A 26,428-nucleotide genomic window follows, 5' to 3' on the forward strand; every position below is an offset into this window, starting at 1 on the left:
GAACGGATTCGTATATCTGTGGATGTAAGTAGGATAGTAAATGACTATTGAATCAAATTCGAAGAATGTACAGTGTAACTTATTAATGTGAAATCTAAATATTCCTCGGGTATTACCTACCCGTTAAAATATTTCCATCATTAACAGTTTGTATAAAAGAATTTTCAATTACAATCTTTATGAAAATATATATACATATATATTTTCTTCAGAGGTAATTACGGATTTAATGAGTCAATATGATATTAAACTCATTTGATTTTTCGGTTTGAGCTAGAATAAATAATCTCTAAAACTTTTAGAAACCACATATTCTTCGCAGAATATTTTTTCAATGAAGTTATGAATTAATACTTCATCGTTCATTGTTGTTGGTACTCCTTGGTATCTATGGTGCGTATGACGTTGATGTTCGTGTGACAGATTGTGAAGTTGAGGTTTGCGATGCAGTTGTTGTTGGTGGTGGTAATGGTACTGTTGGCATTGATGATGGTGGTGCTGGTTATGCTACTGGTGCTGCTGCTGGTGTTTGTAACCTTTGCACCATATTCTCCAAAGCCACTACCCGAGCACGAAGCTCGTTGACTTCTTCTATTACACCGGGGTGATTGTCGGTTCGGACGAGCGGATAAATATGATCTAGAATTTGGTATAGTATATAATCGTGACGAGATACTCTGGAAATGAGAGAGAAAATGGTGTTTCGGACAGGTTCGCCGATAAGTGCTTCAGGTTCTTCGCCAAGAGGGCAATGTGGTGGATGAAAAGGATCACCTTCTTCTTGTCTCCATTGATTGAGGAGGCTACGAACCCAGCCTCAATTCATACAGAATAGATGATGGCTAATCGGTTGATCCATTCCGGTTACACTGCTTTCGAAGCTCGAGTGAAAATCTATATCGGAATAGTTATCAGAATCCGACGAACTTGAACTGGTTGTGGAATTCATCTTGCACGGTTAGGTAAAGGATTTTATGAAATGATTTTCGGATATCGGATGATATTCTAATTACATAGAATATCTATGTATAGTACAGAAGATCCCGTAGATTACGGAGGAAATTAAGGAAACATGTCAGATAAAGTCTACAGTAACATATACGTTAAGATCTGAATTTTGTCTCTACACTATTCATGCAATCAATGCAATAAGAAGTGTCTAGACTAAGAATGATAAGCAGGTAATTTCCTAAGGATGATAAGTTGATGATTTTCGACACGAAATGATAAGCAAAACTTTTGACATGCTGACACGGTCGAAGTCCAGACCCACTAATGCATCTAAACAACTATCAGTTAGACACACTAATGCAAGACCTGGTTCGCTAAGACCACCGCTCTGATACCAACTCTAATGACCCGTCCTAATCCATCTGGACGAATACATTACATTTGGTTACATCGCGAGGTACTTGACCTCTATATGATACATTTTACAAACATTGCATTCGTTTTTAAAAGACAAACTTTCATTTCATCGGAAGTTGACGGCATGCATACCATTTCATAATATATCCAACTATAATTGACTTAATAATAATCTTGATGAACTCAACGACTCGAATGCAACGTCTTTTGAAATATGTCATGAATGACTCCAAGTAATATCTCTAAAATGAGCAAATGCACAGCGGAAAATTTCTTTCATACCTGAGAATAAACATGTTTTAAAGTGTCAACCAAAAGGTTGGTGAGTTCATAGGTTTATCATAAACAATCATTTTCATAATTTTAATAGACCACAAGATTTCATTTTTCCATAAATATACATCTCATATCAGGCATTTTGCAAACTGCATAGAGATAAAAATCATTCATATGGTGAACACCTGGTAACCGACATTAACAAGATGCATATAGAATATCCCCATCATTCCGGGACACCCATCGGACATGATAAACTTGAAGTACTAAAGCATTCCAAATTCCAGAATGGGGGTTGTTAGTTCTCGTAGATCTACCTTTAGGATTCGCGTCAATTAGGGGTGCACTAATTCTCAAAATTAGTGATGTTCCCTAATTCTTAGGCTACCAAGCTAAAATGGGCATATTCGATTTCGATCATTCAACCATAGAATGTAGTTTCAATTACTTGTGTCTATTTCGTAAAATAGTTATAAAAACAGTGCATGTATTCTCAGTCCCAAAAATATATATTGCAAAAGCATTTAAAAAGGGAGCAAATGAAACTCACGATACGATATTTTGTAGTAAAAATATGCATACGACGATACTGAACAATGCAGGGCCGGCCTCGGATTCACGAACCTATATTATTTATATATATATTAATACCTATAATCGTAATTGAACAATTTCATATATTATAACTTATATTATATATATTTAATTTGTGTATATACATTTATAATGACTAATATTTATATAGTTATATTAATATATATTTGGTTAATATTATATTAAAATTACTTAATTTGTTATATATGAATATCAATATAAAAATGTTAATGTGATTAATACTTACTTATATGTAATATTACTAAAAGCATATTTTTATATACGAAATATTTATTTGGTAACATTATATCAATAATAGTAATAAAAGTTGTTTTTTATTATAATGATAATACTACTAATAATAATAACTATAAAAATAATGATTTTACAAATAATAATAATACTAATATTTATTTTAATATCTATAATGATAATAATACTAATAATAATAATACTAGTACTTATGATAATAATAAAAATAATAATGATAATATTAAAAATGATAATAATAATAATAATAATTTTAGAATACAACTTTTGAAGAAACAAGCTTCTAAAAATAAAACGCATTTGCCCGGATTCGAACCCACAACCTCACGCCCACCCGAAAACAGCCCAAACCACTCCTCCGAATCTGCTTTTCTATTTAAATTATAACTCTAATTTCTTTTATCTTATAATCCATATTCATCTTCATAGCAGCCCAGCAATAACCGGTTTGGGTCGGCCCAACAAAGAACAAGCCCAACAGCAACTTTTATTGTTAAATAAAAAAAATATGCCGTGGCCTAGTTTTGAACCAGTGACCTCTTGTTAAACCTCAACACTCCAAACCATCCTTCTATTCTAACATATCTGTTATAATTCACGGAAATAAAGAATATAAACTATATTTTTAACTGATTCTCTTTTTTTTTTTTTTAAATCCCATTAACATCTAAGCATCATCATCTTCATTATCACAGTAACATCATCATGTTTGTGATCATAATCACCCTTAATCCACATCGTTATCATTTCTCGTTCATCATCACTTTCGTCATCTTTATCATTTTCGCAAACGCATGAAATCATAATCATTCGCGTCACCTTCATCATCATCATCATCTTTCTTCACCATCACGATCTTCATGATCATTTATGTACGTTAATCATCATGTGATTGTTTGAATAGAATTCGGAAGTAAACATCATAAAAAAATAAAATTCGACCAAATTATATGGTATGAAATAAGTGGGTATAAGATATCAATAAAAAGGAAGGCATGTTGTCCCACACTTCACTCATCACCAATAAAGTAATTATAAAGATTCGTTGTCTCTTTTATAAATCAAGTTGCATGAGCCCATGAATGATAATGACAATTAATCAATGATAATATCGACAATGATGGTTGGCTTTCGATGGTAACAACAACAAGATGGATGTTGTCGATAACAAAAACATAAAACGGGTTGAGATGGTGATGTTTGATCAGCGTAAAAGAAACAGAAGGAAAACTGTTTGAGGTGATTGAAACAGAATAAAAGACGCAGTAGCAGTAGGTAATAGCAACAACTATGACGAATCCGTAATAGCAAAGGTTTATCAATGGTGATAGGTGGTGGTGTACGACTGACTACACAGAAAAGTACCTAAGCATCCATGGTGTTTGAGTGGTGGTCTTGTTCATGGTGGTGGTGATGTCAAAAACAGAAACATAACATAGCCATAGTATCAATAAACATAAGTAAGTTATTTTGTGGTTATGGAGGAAGTTTTTGTGGTGTCTCTTTGGTGGTTGTTGCACGAAGATAGTGGCGGCAGTGGTGATCGTAGGCGGTGATTAGGAGTGGTGGTTCTAGGTGGTAGAAGTTGGTCACGGTGGTGAGGTGGCCGGTGATCATAGAAGGAGAAAGAGTGAGAATTGTGGTAGTGGTGATGATAACTAGTACGTAGTATATGCTTATCAATATGTAAGTGTATAATATAATATATGGATATAGAAAAAGTTATATTCAATCATATGTATACAGTAATCTTAATGAATGATTCAAATTATCACGGATTACATTACTATTAACTTGTCGATACTCTAGCACGGGTATTATTTCGTGCCCCGTTGATAATTAGTGACGAATAAAAGTATTCGGAAAAATTTCAAATTTTTACAGTGACTATCTTTATTTATTTTGGTCATTATGGTACAAGATTCGGTTATTAACTATTAAATAAAATTTACATTAATTATTCACTCCCAATCCCAAGTAAAATATAAAAAATTTTAAAATTCAACAAATACTTCCTAAATACATTTTTAATAAGCCTAAAATTTATAGAACTCATTTTCGTATCACCGTTTATTTTAAAATTACATAAGTTTGAATTTAACTTGCTTAATACCAATCGAAACATCACACGAGTATTACAATCATTTAATATTTATTTTTAATATACTTTATTTATATATATAGATATATTTTAAATAATAATAATATCTTATTTTTATTTATTTTACATATTTAAATTTTAATAGCAATAACATATAATATTTTCAATTATATATTCAATTACCATTATATATATATATATATATATATATATATATATATATATATATATATATATATATATATATATATATATACATACACACACACACACACATATCTATTTACAATTAATTGTCCGTGAATCGTCGAACTGTTCGAAGGTAATTGAATACATGAACATAGTTCCAATATTTTCGTGACTCAACATTATAGACTCTGCTTATCGTGTCGAAATCAAATAAGAATTAAGTTTAAATTTAGTCAGAAATTTCCGGGTCGTCACATAGAGCTCTTAGACGACTCAATATTATAGCTTTTTTTTAACTGAACTTCTCTATTCCACATTAGCACCACATCAACACCAACCACTTTAATGTTACTTAAATAACCTTTGACGAAACATTCTCTATCATTTTACTAAATAACACCCACAAATAATAACTACAAATATAAAATGTATAAGTTATAAAAACACAATTTACAAAATAAAAACGCAAGTGAGACTTGATACGCCAAGTAGCGCCATGTCGATGTATAGCAGCTTCCTAGTTACTGTTGCCCATCTTACGGCAAAAATTAAGCATGCGATTTAACGTACATAGGAAGCCGCCTTATACCATAAACATTAATTATTTTGTCACGAACGATTGATCAAATATATAGACTGACAAAATGGACCTATTTAATAATTGTAGTGAGCTACTAATTCTTATCTATGTAAAATACTAATACTAAATCTACGTACAATACTAATAAATATAAGGAAAATGCTAACGACAGCCTTAAGGGTTATCGTTAACATGCATTAAGTAATTGTACATGGCGGTTAATAGTCACTTTCATAAAGGCGGTTATTAAAATTTACAATATTTTAAAGCGTGTTAATGACAGCCCTAAGGACTGTCATTAGCATTTTCATAAATATAAATATAAATATAAATTTAATAGATACAACATTTCTCTATTATATTATATTTTTCTGGGTGGATAAATGACTTGTATTTATTTTCGGTTAAGGGAATGATTGTCTACATATCACCTCCTCCATACACTACTTATGTTATATTGAGTTTTGTTGTTGTTGTTATTGTTGTTATTCAAACTTTAAATAAATATAGTAGCTGTTAACTTTTTAAATATATTTTGATGTTTGATAGAGAAGCTCAATATGTTAAATAAAAAGTAAAATGACAAAAAATCAAAAGCTAAACATTCTTTCTAGTAGCTTTTAACTTTTTTTCTCTGTCTAAAAACTTTAAACTCGCTTAATCAAACGAAACTTTATATTAAATAGAAGCTTTTTCATAAAAGCTAAAAATAAAAAACTTCAAAAAGCTTCAAAAGACTAAGTGCCAAACCATTTTATTAACAACTACTCAGTAAATAATAATAATAATAATAATACAACCTACCAAATACCAATCTACCATTGCCATCCACTATATGTATACCTGTCCCGGATAAGGATCTATAAAGAGATATACAGTACATTGGGGACTGGGGACACTTGAATTCCATTATACGATATCCGTTATATAAAACTCCCCTTATGTACGTTAATACATCCGCTATTTTCAACTGTTTTTCTTTTTTTCGTTGACAAAGTCACAAAACCTCCATTTCATTCATGTAATTCCCCCAAATCTCGATTAAAAGATGGCAATGAACTCTATGTTTCACACCACAATTTCCTCGATCAATCACTCGATTCATTACAAAACTTCATCAACTGATGCATACAATCGACAGTATCTACAAATTCCGTTAACAAACGATCCAAATCCAAAATCCTTATCATATCGCAACCAAAAACGCCAATTCAATATCAAATCCGTGTTAGATTCAGCTGCAATCGATCAATATTTCGGACTTACTTTATCAGATGCACGTAATCCTACAGTATCAACTTCGTTTCAAAGCCCTAGGTATCGGAAACCTAATCAAACAGTGTTAGAAGCTCAAACTAGAGTCTGTACTGGACCTACGCAAACTAAACCGCTCAGTGAAGAACAAGCTTTTAAAGTTTTTGATACTATACTTAGATCTGGTATATTACTTTTGGCCTCATTTTGTCAGTTTTATTTTTAACAAACTGAAATGATGAATAATTTGTGTTGAGTAATGCATTTAATATGTTTATTAGTAGTAGTTTGTAAAATCAGTTAGTGACATTCATATCGTACCTTACGAACGTTATTACTTGTTAATTTAACAAATAATCAGATTTAACAAACACTTAATTGTCTGATTATTTGATTATTGCGTTGTCAAACAGTATAATCAAATCCAAACACTATTAGTTTATAACACGTGTTAATACAGCCGATTATTATTTGATTCTAATTATCTTAAGCGCGTAATTAATTTTCAAAAGGAAAACCCAAACACCCCCTAACTTGTAGTTTTAGTTGACTATGAAAGCTGTGATGGTATTTAGCGGATTTTTGTTAATTAATTAAGAGTGCTTATTCTTGCGAGTTGATATTTATTTATTTATTTATTTATATTTTTTTTGTGAATTATTAGCAAGAAGAAGTCAAATTGGGATGCAGAAAATTGTAAATGTATACTAAACCTTTTGCTCAATTTCAGCCAAAGGAGAACTTAAGGATGAAGAAGAGGTATCAAAGGCACAACTGGGAGCGTTTTTTGCAGCTATGACGATTCGTGCAAATGCATTTCCCGAACCAACTCAATGGAGTGAAGGGGAAAGGCGTGCAATGGATGCGTATTGGCCACATTTGATTCGAACATTACCTTTGGATATTATTTTTCTAGCTGATCCAGAAGGTTCTATTATGAGACTTGGGAATTCGATTGGACCACAATATGTTGGGAACGGGAGTTACGAAATGAGACTCGTAGGTGCCCTAAGGGAAATTTTAGCCGGTGGTCATCTTGGTTATGAAGAAGTTCAAGGTGTTTTAAAAGACGTTCTTCCACTGAGTCATACGTCTGGAACTGTAAGTGAGTCGCTATTATCGGCGTTCTTGATAGGTCAGCGGATGAACAGGGAGACAGACCGGGAGCTAAAAGCATACTGCCTTGCGTTTGATGATGAACTTGGTACTAGTTAATAAAGTTGGTTAATTGAATAATTATAACAAGTGTAAATGTTCGATTTGTTGTTTTTTGTAATTGTGTGGATGGATCTTTAGGTCCTGTGCCAGTAGCTGATGTTAGATCATTGACTCATTATGGTGAACCTTACGATGGGAACACACGTTTCTTCAGGAGCACACTCTTTGTTGCTGCTGTTCGATCGTGTTACAATGAAGCATCCCTTTTACATGGTGTCGATTGGATGCCACCAAAGGTATATTCTATCTGATAACAACAATGAAAAATTAACCAGGATTGTAATTTGTTGCCCCTGTTCAAAATAGAAACAAGTCAATATGAGTTGATGATAGTTTTAGATATATCACTGCTACTGTATGTTAATATCAGATAATAACATACTGCTAGAGTGACATTTTTATTAGTAATGAAATTAAAGAAAAGAGTGTTGAAGCCCTTATTTAAATCACTATGACTACCATTTTTATTTAGAAGAATACCGTTAAAAGAAAATCTCTTTTGACTACAAGAGCCAAACTAGATCACACATGATTCAAAAATGTTGGTTTCCTTATATTTATAGATTAAACCTCATAATCTAGTTATAACCGAAGATCTAGTAGTTTTCCATAAAAGTGCCGACTTCTTCGTTTAATGCAAACATATGGTGGCCTAGTACAGGGTGGTATAACTGAGGAGCAGATGCTAAAATTCATGGGAGCCAATACTAACATAACACCACTTCAGGCTAAACAGCTTCTTGAGGTCATTATTATTTTATTCATTGTGTTACTAACGTTACTATTTCTATATTTGTAATGATGTAATACTTGTGAGAATCTGTCTTTTCAGGACGAAGAAGTTGGTTTTGCCTACGTGAGTCAACGAGAAGCTCGTCCTTCTTTGTAAGGAAGCATAAAAAATTGTTTTGTTCATTCTATGGAAATGCAATACCATTGAATTTAACAAAATGTATAAATATATACTTCAGTTAGAATTGATGATTGTCTAATATGAAAAATTTAGCTTTTGATGAAATGAAGTACATTTAAGTGAATAGCCCAAGATAAGCTTAATAAGCAAAGTATGAAGGGTATTTTAGGAGTTAAGTTTGTGTAAAATAAAAAACCCAAAAGGTAATCTAATAATAGCCAGGTGTGTTATTATGTTAGAAATATGAATTTTCACTCGATACCCAAATTTTTGTGTAGTTTTTACCAGGTGTGGTTATATGGTGAATAATATCATCTATATGGTTACTGCAGATATTCTTTGATTGAGATGAGGGAACACATAAAGAAACGTCCACCATTGGCGACAGCTGAAAAGGTTCAGCAATTTGTGAGGGTAAGCTTACATTCGCTTTCCTTAACTTAAATGTCCAAGTACATACAATGAATCCACTAAATTTTGCATTTTGTTGTAACAATTTGTAATATGTTGTAACATATAGGCCACAGGTAAAGAAGCAATCGTTGCAGGTTTTTACCATGAAGGGTATGAAGAACCGCTTCTAATGCTCATGAGACGCAGAGGTGTTGCTGCTGGTTTAGTGGTGAAGGTACATATATTGTAGTAGCTTTAATGTTTGAGATGTAAACCATATTATACTGTTATTTTACCATGCAGGTTAATTTTTAGTAAATATATGTTAAAGTTGATGGTTTGAAAGTTGCCTATAATTTAAACTAATCACTCCGTATTTACAAAGTGTCAAATTTTGGAGTCACTGGGTTCGAGTTATCTGACCTATACCTAGCAAAAGGGTCATGTTGGGTCGGTTTGGGTAACGGGTCAAAACGGTTTTGGGCTGAAATGGGTCATGGGTCACCCGTGTTAGATTTTTAAACGGGTCCAAATGGGTCAGGTTGGGTAGCGGGTCAAAATGGTTTTGGGTTGAAATGGGTATGGGTCAAACAGGTTAGATTTTTAAACGGGTCCAAATGGGTCAGGTTGGGGTAACGGGTTAAAGGTCAGATGGGTCCAGCCGGGTCATATACTTTTACATTTGATCTTTACGTTTTAAAATCAAGAAATTGATGATGTTGTTACATGTAGGGCGAAGAAGGGGCACTTTCAATGACAATGAAATCGCGATCAATAAATGCATCAAAAGGGCTCCCTGTTAACTACTGTTCTGGTTTTCGTTCAATCAACACCCCACCAACTTATGACGTGGATGGTGCGTACACTGAACTGTATGATTTTGCTTACTTCTTGTCTCCTGCTTAAAAATCCTTAAAAAAGCTAGCACCTATAATGTTGCTATTTTATGGTTATTATTACAGGAGTGTCTCGTGAAAATTTTTCCTTGGTAGTGGATGCAATGAAATATGGTTTCGAACCCTCAGAGACTCCTAGAACTGATAGATCGGTAAGATTTCAGGCTTCATTTTGATCTTTATCCCAAAAGAAAATGATGTTTCTACCTTTAAGCTATTTCTATTAGGTATACCTGGCAAACGGGTCAGGTTAGGTTGGTTTAGGTAACGGGTCTAAACGGTTTTGGGTTGAAATGCGTCATGGGTCAATCAGGAAAATTTTAATACGGGTCCAAATGAGTCAGGTTGGGTTGGGTAATGGGTCAAACGAGTCATGGGTCAAATGGGTCCAAACGGGTCATATACTTTTACATATGATTTTTTACATGTATTATATTATTTTAGTTATTATTATTTATATTTATTATATTATATAATATATACAAGAAATTGTTAATAGTACATAGTAATTGATATAACCATGAATGTTCTCATAAATGTATGTTTGACAAATGAAACTTGTTATAGTCGACCCATATGACCCATTCACAAGACCCATTAAACCTATCTCTATTTATTGAGCTTTAGAAATTGATACCGATTGGACTATTGGACCTGTTATTTTATATTTTGTAAAGGACCTAATAGGTTGGAAGAAAAATCATTGGACCTTTTTTTGAGTTTTGGTTTACATTCCCTGGCCTAATTTTTCTCAAGACCCGAAAGCTTGACCTAAATTTAAGAGTATGGGTCTCATTTGCCAGGTATACTATTAGGCTACCCATTTAACTTGTTCTATGATGTATAATTTATATCGATCCATTAAAAGGTAAACGCACCCAAATCTACCTGTAATAGGTTAAAAATTTGGAACTATGACCCCTATAGTTAGACCATTGATTTTCATCTAAAAATTGTGCACAATGTTTTCAGGTATCAAAGAACATAGAACTGGGGTTAGCAGCTTTAGGTGGAGAAAAGGGACCTACGTATGACCGGATCATATTAAACGCTGCGATGACTGATCACTTGCTTGGATGTGAGGGTGCTGAAGATGTACAAACTGCCCTCGATAGAGCCAGGGAAGCCATTGACAGTGGCAGTGCCCTGAAACGACTCATGAATTACATAAAGATTTCTCACAAAGTCAAATGAACTTGTAATTTTCTTGTATAATACAGTACTTTTTTTTACACTAAAAGATGACATACAGTTGAGTTCAAAGGGATTTTGTTTCTGTACCAAGTGTTATAAAGTTAGGATACTGCAAATTGTAAAGTAGAAACAGATTCTTTAGATATTCGCTTTGATCAATGACAAACTTTATGCATAGTGCATACATAGAATTCACAAAACCAAATACATGATGATGTCATCTATTTGATCACAGTTATCTGGCTTTTTTACTTAAAAAACAATGAATTGTATAAACTTGAGCCAATTTGGAACCAAATCTCTCTTGAAGAAAGGGACTATCTCTATATCTGCAGGGTAGCTGCTATGGAGTAAGCAAGAGTCAGAACTTCAAATGGAGGTTTATTCTTCTCTTCACTTCCTTCACAGGGAGGTTTATTTTTCCTTGCGTACAATATTATGGAGGGTGATATTGCTTAATTTGTAAATGTAATATGTCGGTCCAGTTTGTTTAGTATTTAAGTTTTATCCGTTAATTTTTGATACTTAGTCACACTAGAATTGAATTATATGCTACTACGTAATATTGAAGGTTTGTTGTTTTGGAGCTCCAAATGGTGATAGTTGCATATGTATACGTAAGCCTAACATTGTATGCAAGGAAAAACGCCTCAAAATTATGAAAAACCACTCAAGGCATCGACGAGGGAGAAGTCACTAACTCGTTTTGGACAAAGGTGGTCTAAATGACCCGAGCCTCCTTGTTGGAGATTTTAGAAATTCCGTTAGAGTTATGTGTTTTATATCATCGGAATATATAAGGATTACAAGTAGGGTTTAGAATTCAATCAGGGTTGTAATATTACAGCATAAATCCTATACTACACAATTATTCATATATTTAACACTCCTAAATTGTAGTTAAAACATTATAATCAGTAAATCACTAAAGGTGGCCTAAATGACCCGAGCCTCCTTGTAGCAGAGTTTAGAATTATCCGTTAGAGTTATGTGTTTTATATCCTCAGAATATATAAGAATTACAAGTAGGGTTAGAATTCAATTACGATTGTAATATTGCAGAATAAACTATATACTACACAATTATTCATATATTTGACACTCCTAAATTGTAGTTAAAACGTTATAATCAGTAAATCACAGTGATTCAGTTTATAATGCTGGAAACGAATGATATATGTGTTATAATAGGATTAATAGACAGCAATACAAAATGACTATCACACCCTCGTTTATAACGCACGTCATACAAACTAATGGATATAACTTAACAGTAACTTTTGGGATCATTAGGAAATCAAATGTAAACATTAGAGGTTATCTTTTAAAAATAAAATGTTAGGGCTCAAAATGGAATAATGAACTTTCAGAACGACTGACATAGTTAAGTCTTTTAAAAATGCAAATTTAAGAGGCCTACTTTCGTACTCAAAACATGTAAAAATCTACTCTTAAAAGAAAATTAAATCAAAATATTCTCTCTATTTAAAGTTTGACACATGTCTGTCCTATCTGTTTGCTATTATTGAACTGTGACAAATTTTGTTTCAAGTAAGGACGATGAAGATGGTGAATCAAATGAATAAGAACCATATTTTTAAAGTTTGAACTCCCACCACACTCACATTTATCCAAATTTATCAATCTATCCAACTTCATTTCAGTGGTTGTCAGTCTTCCCTTTTACTATATTTTGTCACACCCTCACCCCCTTTTTTATACTAGACACACATTTACACAGTCCCAAAGAACCCTAATTTATCACTCGTACTGCTCCAATTAAGGTATGTTTAGCCTTACATTAATCATCTTTTTTTATTTGTATTATTAAAGTTTGGATTTTGATTGTTTATCTTTTTTTGGAAAAGCAAGAATATTCTTGCATCCAAAAATATTTTTTTTATCTGTTATGGGGTTTTGCTTGTTTTAATAACTACAGTCAATTATGGTTTCTTGATGCAAGAGTATTGTTTTTTTCTGCAATAACCATTCTTTTTTACCTTCATGAATCCGATCGTTTTTATAATTATACGTAAAAGGGATGATCAAAGCTTGGATATTGATATATATTATTATAATATTATATTACACATTTACACACACACACACACACACACATATTCAATTTGAGCTTGACTATGGTATCATAATTGTAACAGATCCGATCACTTATCGAATTTATTATTTTGTTGTTTGGAATTCGAATTGGAATTCAATCATGTATCAACTTCTGTTAAATGAGCTTTGATCACCCCCTTGTTGTTGGAATAAATACACTTTAGTTATTATTGTTAATTGTAAAAATAGTATAAAAAGAATAATCTTGTTCTGTATCTTTATATGGATACCCTGTTTCTTCTCTTTTATACTGTAATTAAGTAGAAAATTAGCCTAACTGACACGTAAGTCAAAGGGTAAGTAGTAAAAGTCAAAGTTGGAAACTATGATGTAAAAGATGTGAAACTGCTACTACGAGTTTCATGTAACGATTACTAATGGGCTTAAATTGGATGGTGCTAGCCAAAAAGGCGAATTATTTACATATTACGAGTTTCATGTACTTGCAGTCAGTGATGAATATGATTCATATATTGGTATACTTGATATATAAGTGAAATCTGTATTCACTTGAGTTAGGTATCATTTTTTCAGGTTAACGGCTAATTTATAACCGCTGGTTTTGAACCACGAATCATGTCACGTAAAGCGTTGGACTATGATCAGATTAATGAAAATGTGAAGAAAGCCCAGTATGCTGTTAGGGGTGAACTGTATCTTCGTGCTTCAGAGCTTCAAAAAGAAGGCAAAAAGGTATATCAATCGATATTTTAAAACTTTTGGGGAACTTAATGCTTTTATATGGAGTATATTTTGAATTTTGATAGTGAATGTGTAATAGAGTAACTTATGATGCTATCATGCTATTAGTGTATTTATGTGATTAACCTTGATTTTCTTCTATATCTTTCGCGAGTCCCATCCAATTTTTGTATCTAGTAAATGGGAACCACAAGACCACAATCACATTAGTGTTTTCTTATACCATATACCATATAATGTTAAATAAAAGTGTTTATATGCTTATTACTTTAACGAATGCCTTGCAGATTATCTTCACAAATGTGGGTAATCCTCATGCTCTTGGACAAAAGCCTCTAACATTCCCTCGTCAGGTTCGTGTTAATCAAAATCAAAACTTTCTATCGCTATACTTGCGCTGCCAAAATCGATTCCTTTGTTCCGGATAAAAGTTTCTATTTTTGCTTATTTACTTACGATTCGGGTTGATTCGGTCAGTTTGATCTCATACTGGCCAAATTTAAATCATTAGTATAAAGCGGAACAGGTCAAACAGGGTTTAAAATCAGTAATATACTACAATTATTAATTTACACAAAAAGATTGGTATTATAATTGTAATAATGATAATGGTATTTGATAATCATAATCAACGCATTCATTCATAGTAGTTTATAAGAAAAATTAAACAAATATGGTTTAGTGAGTCAACCCAACCTGAACCCGCCCGTTTCTTAATTTTTGCAGGTAGTTGCTCTTTGTCAAGCTCCATTTCTTCTCGATGATCCAAATGTTGGACTTATATTTCCAGCTGATGCAATTGCAAAAGCTAAACTGTACCTTTCGTACACTGCAGGGGGTCTAGGTATTATTTTTAGAAAACCTCTTTAAAATAAAATAAAAATACTACTATACTTTCTATTTATCTAATAGTATTGCGTTGTTAATTCTTTAGGCGCGTATAGTGATTCCCGGGGTCTTCCTGGAATACGAAAAGAAGTTGCTGAGTTCATCGGCAGACGTGATGGGTATCCGAGGTGATAAACCACAAAAGAGATGTTCGAAAAGTGTTGCTAATCATTATTAGTCTAAATATTGAAACAAAAGCTAAAATCATTGACTTCATGTCTGAAAAGAATGTTTATATTTTCAATTACCAAAAGTGATAAGATTTGCCTTGAAAGTTTTCTGCTTTTTTTGTTGTTGTTGTTGTTGTTGTTGTTGTTGAGGGAAGATGGTAAATATTTAGGCTTTTTTATAGAGTTGGTGTTAAACATTTATTAGTCCCTGTACTAACAAGATTATTGTAATTGGCAACAGTGATCCAGAACTCATATATCTCACTGATGGTGCGAGTAAAGGAGTAATGCAAATCTTGCAAACCGTTATCCGTGGTTCAGGTGATGGGGTATGTTGGACTACCCTTTTTTGAAACAGAAATATAATAACAAAATAAAAATAATTTTTTTTTTTTTTGGATATATAGAGCACTACTAGTTTGTGCTTAAGTATTACAGCACATGTGATGTACCATTTATAAAAACGTATATCATTTCTGTTTAAAAGGCCTTTTGACTCTATTTATTGAGACAAGAACAAGCGTCGATTCAGTGGCGACTTGACTGCCGCTTAGAGCCTAAATTGAATTTCAGGCAGACTTTAAAACCCATGGAAATTTGATTATAATATTTCCATGGCGTCATTTTTTTTTTTTTTTTGCCGGAGGTTCTCACAGAAGCAATCTCTCCCTGGAGTAGAGAGAGGGATGACTTTCTCTTCCTGTCGGTGGAGAATTTTTTCTCGACTCATGGTTAGAGAAACGACTTCTCTTCTATTCTAGGGTAGAGAAAGAATTGTCTACATCTCACCTCCCCATACCTCGCACGTGCGGGATTGGGTATTGTTGTTGTTGTTGTTGTATATCATTTCTGTAACTGTACCTTTAAAAAAGTTGTCATTTTACGATTGATATTTGCAGGAAATTTTGAGTGTCACATTGTAAACCGCTTGTAAATTGATAAATATAAATAAATATAATGAAAGAAACTGATGATTATGATTATTAAATTATTTTTTATTAATCTAGATTCTGGTTCCAGTCCCTCAGTATCCGTTATACTCAGCTGCCATATCTCTGTTTGGTGGTTCACTTGTACCGTACTACCTTGAAGAGACGGCTAACTGGGGTCTAGATATCGACAACCTTCGCCAGTCAGTTGCAGAAGCACGCTCTAAAGGAATAACTGTACGCCTTCATTTTTTTATTTATCCCATTTTCAATTCATTTATTGCTACTTTAAAAACTCAGAAAACAGTTAAAGAAGTTTCTGAAAATTTGTTATGGTAACACACACATTGACTAGATGTGACAAAATGGGCGGGTTGGGTAATGAGCGAAACTGGTAGATATCTGATTCGTGGAAGAATATATAGGCTTGAATATTACAAATAATTAATGTTATAATGCTTGTAGTAAACTTTACAAATTTAATCCTTTTTGATTATACGTTGTGTGGCTTTTAACCCCCTTGACCCATTATCATTTGACCAATTTAACTTGTTAATAGGGATGGCATCGGGTCGGGTTTGGTCGGGTAACGGATTTCCCCACGGATAATCGGGTAACCATTTAATTCAAATCAAATTAAATTAAATGTTAAAGAAACTCACTCCCAAACCCGGTACCATACCCGGCGGGTAACCATTAACTAATTAACCGTCGGGTAACGGATTTCCCCACTGATAATCGGGTAACCATTTAATTCAAATCAAATTAAATTAAATGTTAAAGAATTTACAAACTACATTACTAACTGAGATTAAAATGTTAAAGAATTAAATGTTAAAGAATCTTGCTGTGCAACTTGTTCATAGTAGCATTCAATGATTAATCTCAGTTACATGTATGTACTCGGATGTAATGTATGCATGTTTTTCTTGTCCATTTTGGTGGGTCTTATGAAGTGGGCTAGTAGGATATAAGCCCAGGTTGGTATTTGTTTGTAACTTTCAATGTAATATATTGAATAAACTAATCGGGTATATAGGTCGGGCATACGGGTCGGGTATATGAGTTTTTATTTAAAACCAAACCCGAACCCGAACCTGCAAAAAAGTAAACCTATGCCCATACCCGACCCTAAACCCGTAAACCCGAACCAAACCCGGACCAATAATATCGGATTTCGGGTTTACCCATCGAGTACGGGTATTTTTGCCATCCCTACTTGTTAACATCAAAGTATAATCCAATGTGACATGTTTACTCGTAACTGGGTCAATGCTGCCTTTGGGCTTGAGCCTTGGATCACATGGACTCATAAAGCTATACGTGTGTTGTTTAATGAGATTATAACCTTCTAGTGTGAGTAGTGAGCTAAATAAATACTCCGTATATCCTTTAATTACATTATATGAGTTGACTCGCATCTGATTTTCGTTCTTGATCTTAAGTTTATAACTATAACTATAACTATGATTAGGTAAGGGCAATGGTGATTATAAACCCTGGAAACCCAACTGGACAATGCCTTAGTGTCGAAAACCTTCAACAAATTCTTAGATTCTGTTACCAAGAGAATTTGGTATTGCTCGGAGATGAAGTTTATCAGCAGAATGTTTACCAAGATGAACGCCCGTTCGTAAGCTCTCGAAAGGTAGACATTAAAATATTAATGAACTACTTTTGATATTTTGTGGAAAATTTTGATTGATAGATTGATTTATTTATTAAAACAGGATGTAATAGAAATAGAAATGTTGGTATTGAATTTTATCTCATGCCATTTTAGATTTTGAGTTTACAAATTAATAAATGACAAGTTTTAAATTGTGATGTTGCATTTTAAGGTGTTGTTTGACATGGGCCCACCAATTAGCAAGGAGGTCCAGCTTATTTCTTTTTACACCGTTTCGAAAGGATTCTTAGGTGAATGCGGACAACGTGGTGGTTACTTTGAGATGACAAATATCCCTGCCGAGGTTATATACGTTTCCGTTTGTTTATAATTTAAATCTTTGCTACTAAGTTACTTATAAATGAACATAACGGATTAGGTTTTAACTAATTGTTGAATATGATGTTACAGACAGTTGATGAAATATACAAAGTTGCATCCATTTCACTTAGTCCTGGTGTTTCCGGGCAGATTTTCGTAAGTAGTATATTAATATTTTTAATTTTTTTTCAGAATATGTTTATTATTATTTTATTTACAATTTAATTGTTTATAAATTTTTGACAGATGGGAACGATGGTCAGTCCACCGAAACCTGGTGATATCTCGTACGACCAGTTTCTAAGAGAGAGGTGATATCACTTTTTTCAATTTTATTACCCAAACTTATTCGTCGCTTTTCAATATTATTAGAGGTGGCAATTTCAAGGGGCTGTTTACTTTTTCTGTATTAAGTTCTGTTTCCATTTGCCACTGCTTGGGGAGGGTGTTTGATTCTATCTCCTATAAACAAACCAATTTTCAGATTAAGTGACAGATTAAGTGACATAGAAACAACAATTTTACCTACTGAATTAAGAGAGACAGATCATTAAATGGAAAGTAAACATGCCCTTACTTATAAATGGGTGGGTTTCAGTTTTGTTGCATGTAACTATGGGTTGGAAGTCATCAAAAGTGCATTTTTGGTCTGCTTTTTCCTAAATTGTTTAATTCAAAGACTTATTTGATAGTTGTTATAGTTTAGTATTGATTGATTGATCAAATCTAAATTACTACAGTAAACATCTATAATTTTGGGATGTTTCTTATTAATGTTGCAACATTTCCATTTGTATGTCGAAGCTAAATTCACTTGTTTGCCTTTTGTTTTTCTCTGAACCACATCATATTGGAGGGTATTTTAGTCATTTAATTGTTAAATAAATACAGCAAGGGTATACTTGAGTCACTAAGGAAGAGAGCACACATGATGACTGATGGATTCAACAGTTGCAAAAATGTTGTTTGTAACTTCACAGAAGGTTTGTCTTTTTTCTTTTTTCTGACCAAACTACCGATCTTATCTTCCTGAATTCTCGTTTTTTGATCTAATTTTTTTTGTTCCAATGTGGGATTAGGTGCCATGTATTCGTTCCCTCAAATAAAATTACCTCCAAAAGCAATTGAAGCTGCAAAAAAAGCTGGAAAAGTTCCTGATGTTTTCTATTGCCTCAAGCTCTTAGAAGCCACTGGCATTTCAACTGTCCCTGGTTCTGGGTTCGGCCAAAAAGAAGGGTGAGTCAATTTTAAAATTTGTTAAATTTATTTCTTGAGGTGGCAAATTTGGGTAACATGTCAAAATGGGTTCTCTAAAAATAGTATCTTTAAGTAACGGTCACAATTTTTTCGTCCATTTCATACAAATAAAAAGTTTATGAGGCTTGCATACACCTTGGGCACTTTCACCCTGTTTGACCCATTTCTTTCATGACTATTTTTTGGCAATGTTATCATACGTGTTCGTTTCCAAATTATGGTTTGGCCAGGGCTAGTCAATTTTAAAATTTGTTATGTTTATATCTAGAGATGGGAAATTCAGGTTGGGTAACAGGTCAAAATGGGTCTAGTAAAAATAGTATCTTTAATTAACGGTGTCAATATTTTTGACATATTATATAAATAAAAAGTTTACGAGGCTTGGATACACCATGCGCGCTTTAACCTCGTTTGCCCCATTTCTTTCATGACTTTTTTGGCAATGTTATCATTTGTGGCCGTTTCCAAATCAGGGTTCGGCCAAAAGGAAGGGTGAGGCAATTTTAAAATTTGTTAAATTGATCTCCAGAGGTGGTCAAATTTAGCAGGTTGGGTAACAGGTCAAAATGGGTCCAGTAAAAATAGTACTCGGTATCTTTTAAGTAACGGTCGCAATATTTTTGTCCATTTCATATAAATAAAAAGTTTGAGAGTCTTGCATACACCTTGGGCGTTTTCAACCCGTTTAACCCATTTCTTTCAAGACTATTTTTTGACAATATTATCATTTGTGGCCGTTTCGGAATTAGGGTGTTCCACTTGAGGACAACTATCTTGCCAGCAGAAGAGGACATGCCCGCAATCATGGAGAGTTTCAAGAAATTCAACGATGCGTTCATGGGGCAATATGAAGACTATAGAGGGTACTCGAGGATGTAAGTTGTGATTGTTTATCCACATACTATATGCGTGTATAGTTCTTATACCGATCTGGCTATCGGGTGCTTATTATTATTATTACCGTATTCGTGTATACTCTATTGATGTGTACTCACTCTAGTATCTTCATTCACATCATTAATTAACCAAGTTTCATTATCTTTATCACTTGTGTTGATTTCTATCGTGTATGTTATTCATAACTGAACTAATAGTATATATATATCATGATAAGAGGTACCTTTATACTTGAAACATATTTGGGGTGGTTAAATATTAGTCAAAAATGATACTAAAACATTTCAGTTAGTACAATACTTGCTACATTATACAAGTAAAAATGATGGTCCTTTTCAAACCTAAATGTTTAGTGAAATACTTTTTGGATAAGATGTGTATTGCTTTCAAAGATAAACTTTATCTTTATCTTTATTAAAACTCTGATTATAAAGTCAACATAACTGACTTCTTTATTATAAAATTCTATTTTCTATAATAAACTTGTGAAGTTTCTTTATATTAAAAGCTGCAATCATATTAACAATTGTCTTATGACGTGCATACACGTTGAACAATAGTTTTTCAACTCTTCTTTCCATTCCTATCATATCCTATTATACATATTTCAAAATTGTAACTATCTATAGTACTACTTTACTTGTAATGTAATAATAACGAGAAGGGAGGGTCCTTGCTCAGCCGGGATCTGAAAAACGTATTTTTTTGGAAAATATCCAGCCGGAAATCCTTGTAAAATACGATCTTTACATATTTGATCGATTTTTTTGTAAAAAAAATGACAGTTGTTTAAAATGGTGCAACTTAATTTTATATATTGCATCGTCAGGGCCGGTCCTGAAAATTTCAATGCCCTGTACGAAATGGTCGAAAATAGGCCCTTAAAAAAATTTAAATAACACCACACATTTTTTATGGGTTTGAAATCCGATCAAATTAGGTGACTCATCCCTACGTCGATTTTTATTATACAAATAATCAGGGCCGGTCCTAAGAATTTAAGTACATAGAACGAAGTGAAAAAAATGCTCTTTGACCCTAACGTATAATATAAAGTATTAAAAAAAATGACAATAAGGACATACCAATAAACATAAAGTGTATACCATTAAATAGAATATTGAGTTAAAGTTCTTTTATATATTTTACCTTTGTCGGTTTTATTTAATTTATCGAGCACAACCTATAAACTTTGTGAATAAACTTTGTGAAAAAGACCCGTAAACCTAATCTTTTTAGTACTCCTTTTTTACATCAACGACTAAAATTTTAAGGAATTTTCTAATGACAACTCTAAAGATTATGATTAAGAATTAAATATACCCATAATTCATGAGACAGTTATTTTTATGAGGCGGTTATTAATTTTGAATGTACAAGCAGTTTTATGCGTGTTCGAATGTGTCAATGATAGTCGTTAAAAAACTCTATATTTTAATTATAACTAGTTGTGGAGCCCTCGCTTCGCACCGGGGGCTCCGTTTTGAATGCGAGTTAAAAAAAAGTCTTGATCTATTTTGTAAAAAAGGAATTTTTTTTCGACATCTAACATTGAAGGGTCGTTCCTTTTGTGAAAGTTGATTCTTTTAGCGTTCGTTTTTTTTTTTTTTAAAGTTAGTTGATCTATTTTGTAAAAAAAATATTTTTCAACATCTTTTGATAGCATTGAAGGGTTGTTCCTTTTATGAAAGTTGCTTCTTTTATCGTTGAGGAAGAAAAGAAAAAAAAAGGGAAAAAAAGTTAGTTGATTTTTTTGTAAATTTTTTTTTTCGACATCTTTTGGTAACATTGAAGGCTTGGTTCTTTTACGAAAGTTGCTTCTTTTATCGTTGTAGACAAAAAAAAAATGACTGTAGCACAGTAGTGGCCCCTGTGGGTCCAACTGTTTGAGCGCAGCGTACAAGTCGGTAAAGCGTGATGGGTGTTATTATTCAGTATTTTTGGTTTTAGTAATTGGATAAATAATAATTTATAATTTAGAATATATGTATACAATGGAGGTTTGATTTGTATTTTAATGGAAGTTAGAGGGTTATTTTTGTGAAAAGTGAAAATGTAAATAATACTATTCATCGCATATAATAAAAATTTTGCCTAATAGATTTGTCTAATAGATAATATGTTAATGTTAATTTACATTTACAATAAATATATTAGCCAACACTTAAGAATAGTAATTGAGTTTATTAGCAAAAACTTGGGAATAGTAATTGAGTTACATCATGCTAACATCACCTATTTTGTCATTAGCTTTTTATAGCTTTTTTTATTTTATTTTACGAAATTCTATTTGTCCGGCCCAACGAAGTGGGCTAACCGGCCACTTCCTAGTTATAATAATAATAATAATAATCATAATATAATAATAATAATAATAATAATAATAATAATAATCCATAATAATAATAATCATTTACATTACTCGTAAACAATTAAATTAAAAAATACTATATATACCCCTTACTCGGTCACTGACTAAATTGTGCGTTAATTAAACCGCCAAATTATACGACAACGACCGCCTTCCACCACCATCAAAATTAGGTTTTAGCCTCACACAAACCCTAATTCCACCCGTCAAATCATGAACAACGAACGCACCTGGCCACACCGATCAGAAACCTCACACTTTTCAACCCTACCGTTTCCAACCAAAAACCCTAATCCTAAACACAACCTCAATTCTCCTTCAATTCCTGTTCGCCGTCGTCAATTCCGATCATCCTCGTCACCATCACGGCGTTCCAATCACGGCCACCGTGACTTCGCATCGTTGCCGAACGACATACTGATTAAAATCGCGGGGAATTTCAGCTTACCGAATTTACAAACGGCGTCGTTAGTGTGTAAATCATGGAGAGATGGATTACGGCCGTTACGTGAAGCGATGTTGTTTTTACGGTGGGGGAAACGGTTTAAGCATGGGCGTGGTGGTGTGAAGGTGAACGTTGAAAAGGCGTTGGATTCGTTTCTGAAAGGTGCGGCGCGTGGATCTACGCTCGCTATGGTGGATGCTGGATTGGTGTATATGGAGATTGGGAAGAAAGAAGAAGGTATTGCTTTGTATAAAAGAGCTGCTGAACTTGGTGATCCTGCTGGTCAATGTAATTTAGGCCTTACTTATCTTCAAGGTATAATCATTACTTACTATTTGCTATTTATATCGTGCTTAATTGTATAATTTATAAATATAAATCATATAAGCACAAAGCACCATGGTATGACTATTTGTGTTGCAAGTTTGGAAAAGAAGCTTAATTGTATATTTTATTATGTCTTATGTGTCTGCCCCACACACTCTTTGTTTTTTTTGAATACATAAGATAAAATAATGTCAATGTCTTATCTGCAACCTCGAAAACTTAGAAATATGCTGCTGGTGACAGCACTAAGTTGTTTTGCAAACATAAATAAAAACAGTTTTTAGTATTCATCATACAGACTTTAGGCCGCATCTTCTTCTTTACAGACATGGTCTGCCTGCAAATTTTCAGACAAAAACATCTTCAAAACAAAAACATCTTCAAAAACAAACATCACCTTAGTCAAATATCCGTTACATATACTCTGTATTATATTATGATGATTTGTATATACTATGTGATGCTGGTCTGCTTTGTTTTTTTTATTACTTTTTGAAGAATTTTTTATTTTTAGATCTTTAATGTATTAATTGGTGTACTTAAACAAATGCAGCTGAACCGCCAAATGAGAAGGAGGCTGTTAAATGGTTGTATAAAGCTTCTGTTGCTGGCTATGTTCGTGGGCAATATCAATTGGCTCTTTGTTTTCACCGGGGTATTGGTATAGGCCAGAGTCTGTCAGATGCGGTATGCTGTTAGATCATTTACTTTGCTTATAATAAATACTTCTACGTGTTCTCCATATTCTGAATCAAAATTTGATGTTTTGAACAGGCAAGATGGTATTTACGAGCTGCCGAGGGTGGGTATGTGCGTGCTATGTATAATTTATCATTGTGTTACTCTTTAGGAAGTGGGATATCGCAAAACCTTCGACAAGCAAGGAAATGGATGAAGCTTGCTGCTGATCATGGACATAGGAAAGCTCAGTTTGAGCATGGACTCGCTCTATTTGCGGTAACTACATATACATACAACAGTTGATTATTATTCAATATTACTTTCTTTTTTGAGTAGAAGTCAATATTGGACTTTCAAGTTGGCCTGGCATACTAGGGGTTGGGTAATGAGCATTTTGATTGAAATGAATCATTTTTTAGAATCGTCAAAACAGGCTGGGTCAGGTTACCTGCAGACAATTTTAATCTATGTTAAAAGTTTTTTTATACATGGTAGATAAATAATGTGTTAAACTAGGCTGGTTCGCCCATACATTACTGTGTGGTCGAAAATATGAATAATACTAGATATGAACTTAAGATAGAAGTTATCGTAACATCCATATATATATATATATATATATATATATATATATATATATATATATATATATATATATATATATATAGATTTGGATAGGAGGTAAAGCAAAATGTTAATTATACATCCAAAGGGGGCATAAAAACATCTCCATTCACAGGGTGTTGAAACCAAACGTTAATTTTGAACCACATCTGTTTATGAGTTAACACGAACTATTTTAGGGGTGGTTTAGCAGTTACAGGTTAGAGATAGTACCATTTACCTTTGGTAATATGTTAATATTATATATCAAGTAATATGATTACGAGTAAGATATTGTCACTTTAAAGTGCTAATCTATATCTTTGAATAGAACTATTTGGAGGTTATATGCAGGCAAAAATAGACCCTGGACTAATTCTGATATGTTTGAGGTACACAACACAAATTAGTCAGTTCCTAAGTAGATCGGTTGAAATCATCAAAGCATTGTTAGGTTAGATACTTGGGTTGCTTATTTACAGTAAACATTGACGACATTGACTGAGATATAGACATTTGACCTTGTTAGAACATGAAATTGTATGACTTATGTTTCTATCATCTTGACGGCATGTTTGAGAAAGATTAATAAATACTGTCGTACTAACATGTTTTGGAGCTGTTTTTGCAGGCTAACAGTAACACTGTTGTACTTGATTAAACAGGAAGGGCAAATGATGAAAGCTGTAGTGTATTTGGAACTGGCGGAGTGTGGTGGTGAAACAGCAGCAGTTCATGTGAAGAATGTAATATTGCAACAGCTCCCACAACTTTCTCGAGAACGTGCCCTCACTCTTGCTGAAAATTGGCGTCCCCTTCCGTCAACCCGTTGAACGCTTCAATAAAATGCGCCCTTCTATGTGTTATACTTTACTAGACAGAAAGAATACCTCCCTAGTAAACTGAACAGGAAGAAGTTGAAAGATCAGGCCGTTGTGTTGAGATGTACATTTATTTGAAACCTTACAGATTTATCCCATATCCTGTCTTTCAGGTAGAAAATGCAAACGAACTTACTTGCGGATCTATCACTACATACAACAACAACAACAAAACCCAATACCACATAAGTAGTGTTTGGGGGTAAGATGTAGACAATCTGAGAATAAAGACAAGTCATTTCTTCGTCTAAAGTGAAAACAATCTCAAAAGTAGAGAAAGTCATATCTCTCTCTATTCTACGTATATTCGACGGATAGATTGCTTCCGAGTGGACCTCCGGCCAATTAGTAGGAAATTTTTTTATAAAAATAAAATTAAGACGCAATGAAAATGGTAAAATCAAATTTTCATGGGTTTTAGGCTCTAAGAGTCAGTCAAGTCGTTAATAAATGAGAGGTGATACTCACACACCAGTTTTTGATCCATACACACTTTTTACCAAAAAACTTACAATTATATCCTTAAATTTATCTAGGTACTTGAACCTCTATTATTGTAAGTAAGGACATAATAGTCAATTTGGTGTGTATGGATCAATATTGAGTGTGTGAGTATCACATCCCTTAATAAATCGACGCTTGCTGTCAACTCAATAACTATAGCCGAAGGGATGCCCAAGTGGTATTCTAATACATTATTGTAGCCACAAAATGAATATATGATTATATGCATCATCTTCCGTCTTTAATTCTGAAAATTGTGATTTAACACCTCCAAGGTTCACATCTTATACATGAGACAATTGTTCTTTCTTATCTTACCGTACCGGTCTGCAACTGAGGCCATATGTTTATTTCCATCTTTGACCCGTGGTTAAGTAATTCATGAGGTTTAAAAGATGGACGCCTCCTGGTATTATCAT

At 33.1% G+C, this 26,428-nt stretch overlaps 3 protein-coding genes across 4 annotated transcripts; all 3 read left to right on the plus strand.

The window, feature by feature from the left end:
* The first annotated feature begins 6,318 nt into the window (after positions 1–6,318).
* LOC139844611 (uncharacterized) lies at positions 6,319–11,462 on the plus strand. Of its 2 annotated transcripts, none has more exons than XR_011758027.1 (10): positions 6,319–6,817; positions 7,363–7,836; positions 7,929–8,086; positions 8,512–8,595; positions 8,683–8,735; positions 9,096–9,177; positions 9,284–9,391; positions 9,889–10,028; positions 10,119–10,204; positions 11,025–11,163. XR_011758027.1 is itself a non-coding variant. In XM_071834843.1 (10 exons), exons 1-10 carry the CDS (start codon positions 6,427–6,429, stop codon positions 11,244–11,246), a joined length of 1,782 nt encoding a protein of 593 aa, XP_071690944.1. In that variant the 5' UTR covers positions 6,323–6,426; the 3' UTR covers positions 11,247–11,462. The 2 variants fall into 2 exon arrangements, 1 of the variants encoding a protein (XP_071690944.1); XM_071834843.1 differs by having other exon boundaries at positions 6,323–6,817; positions 9,889–10,012; positions 11,025–11,462.
* A 1,404-nt stretch (positions 11,463–12,866) lies between these two features.
* On the plus strand, positions 12,867–20,344 carry LOC139839509 (glutamate--glyoxylate aminotransferase 2-like). The gene is made up of 14 exons (XM_071829588.1): positions 12,867–13,030; positions 13,899–14,057; positions 14,354–14,419; positions 14,793–14,910; positions 15,001–15,082; positions 15,366–15,453; positions 16,132–16,290; positions 17,528–17,701; positions 17,895–18,026; positions 18,134–18,199; positions 18,290–18,354; positions 18,935–19,026; positions 19,123–19,279; positions 20,050–20,344. Exons 2-14 carry the CDS (start codon positions 13,941–13,943, stop codon positions 20,177–20,179), a joined length of 1,446 nt encoding a protein of 481 aa, XP_071685689.1. The 5' UTR covers positions 12,867–13,030; positions 13,899–13,940; the 3' UTR covers positions 20,180–20,344.
* A 2,345-nt stretch (positions 20,345–22,689) lies between these two features.
* LOC139844612 (F-box protein At1g70590) lies at positions 22,690–25,530 on the plus strand. Its single transcript, XM_071834845.1, has 4 exons — positions 22,690–23,328; positions 23,894–24,027; positions 24,115–24,297; positions 25,290–25,530. Exons 1-4 carry the CDS (start codon positions 22,782–22,784, stop codon positions 25,455–25,457), a joined length of 1,032 nt encoding a protein of 343 aa, XP_071690946.1. The 5' UTR covers positions 22,690–22,781; the 3' UTR covers positions 25,458–25,530.
* The last annotated feature ends 898 nt before the right edge of the window (positions 25,531–26,428 follow it).

The sequence above is a fragment of the Rutidosis leptorrhynchoides genome, chromosome 4 (assembly GCF_046630445.1).
Source record: "Rutidosis leptorrhynchoides isolate AG116_Rl617_1_P2 chromosome 4, CSIRO_AGI_Rlap_v1, whole genome shotgun sequence".
In the NCBI taxonomy this organism is placed as follows: domain Eukaryota; kingdom Viridiplantae; phylum Streptophyta; class Magnoliopsida; order Asterales; family Asteraceae; genus Rutidosis; species Rutidosis leptorrhynchoides.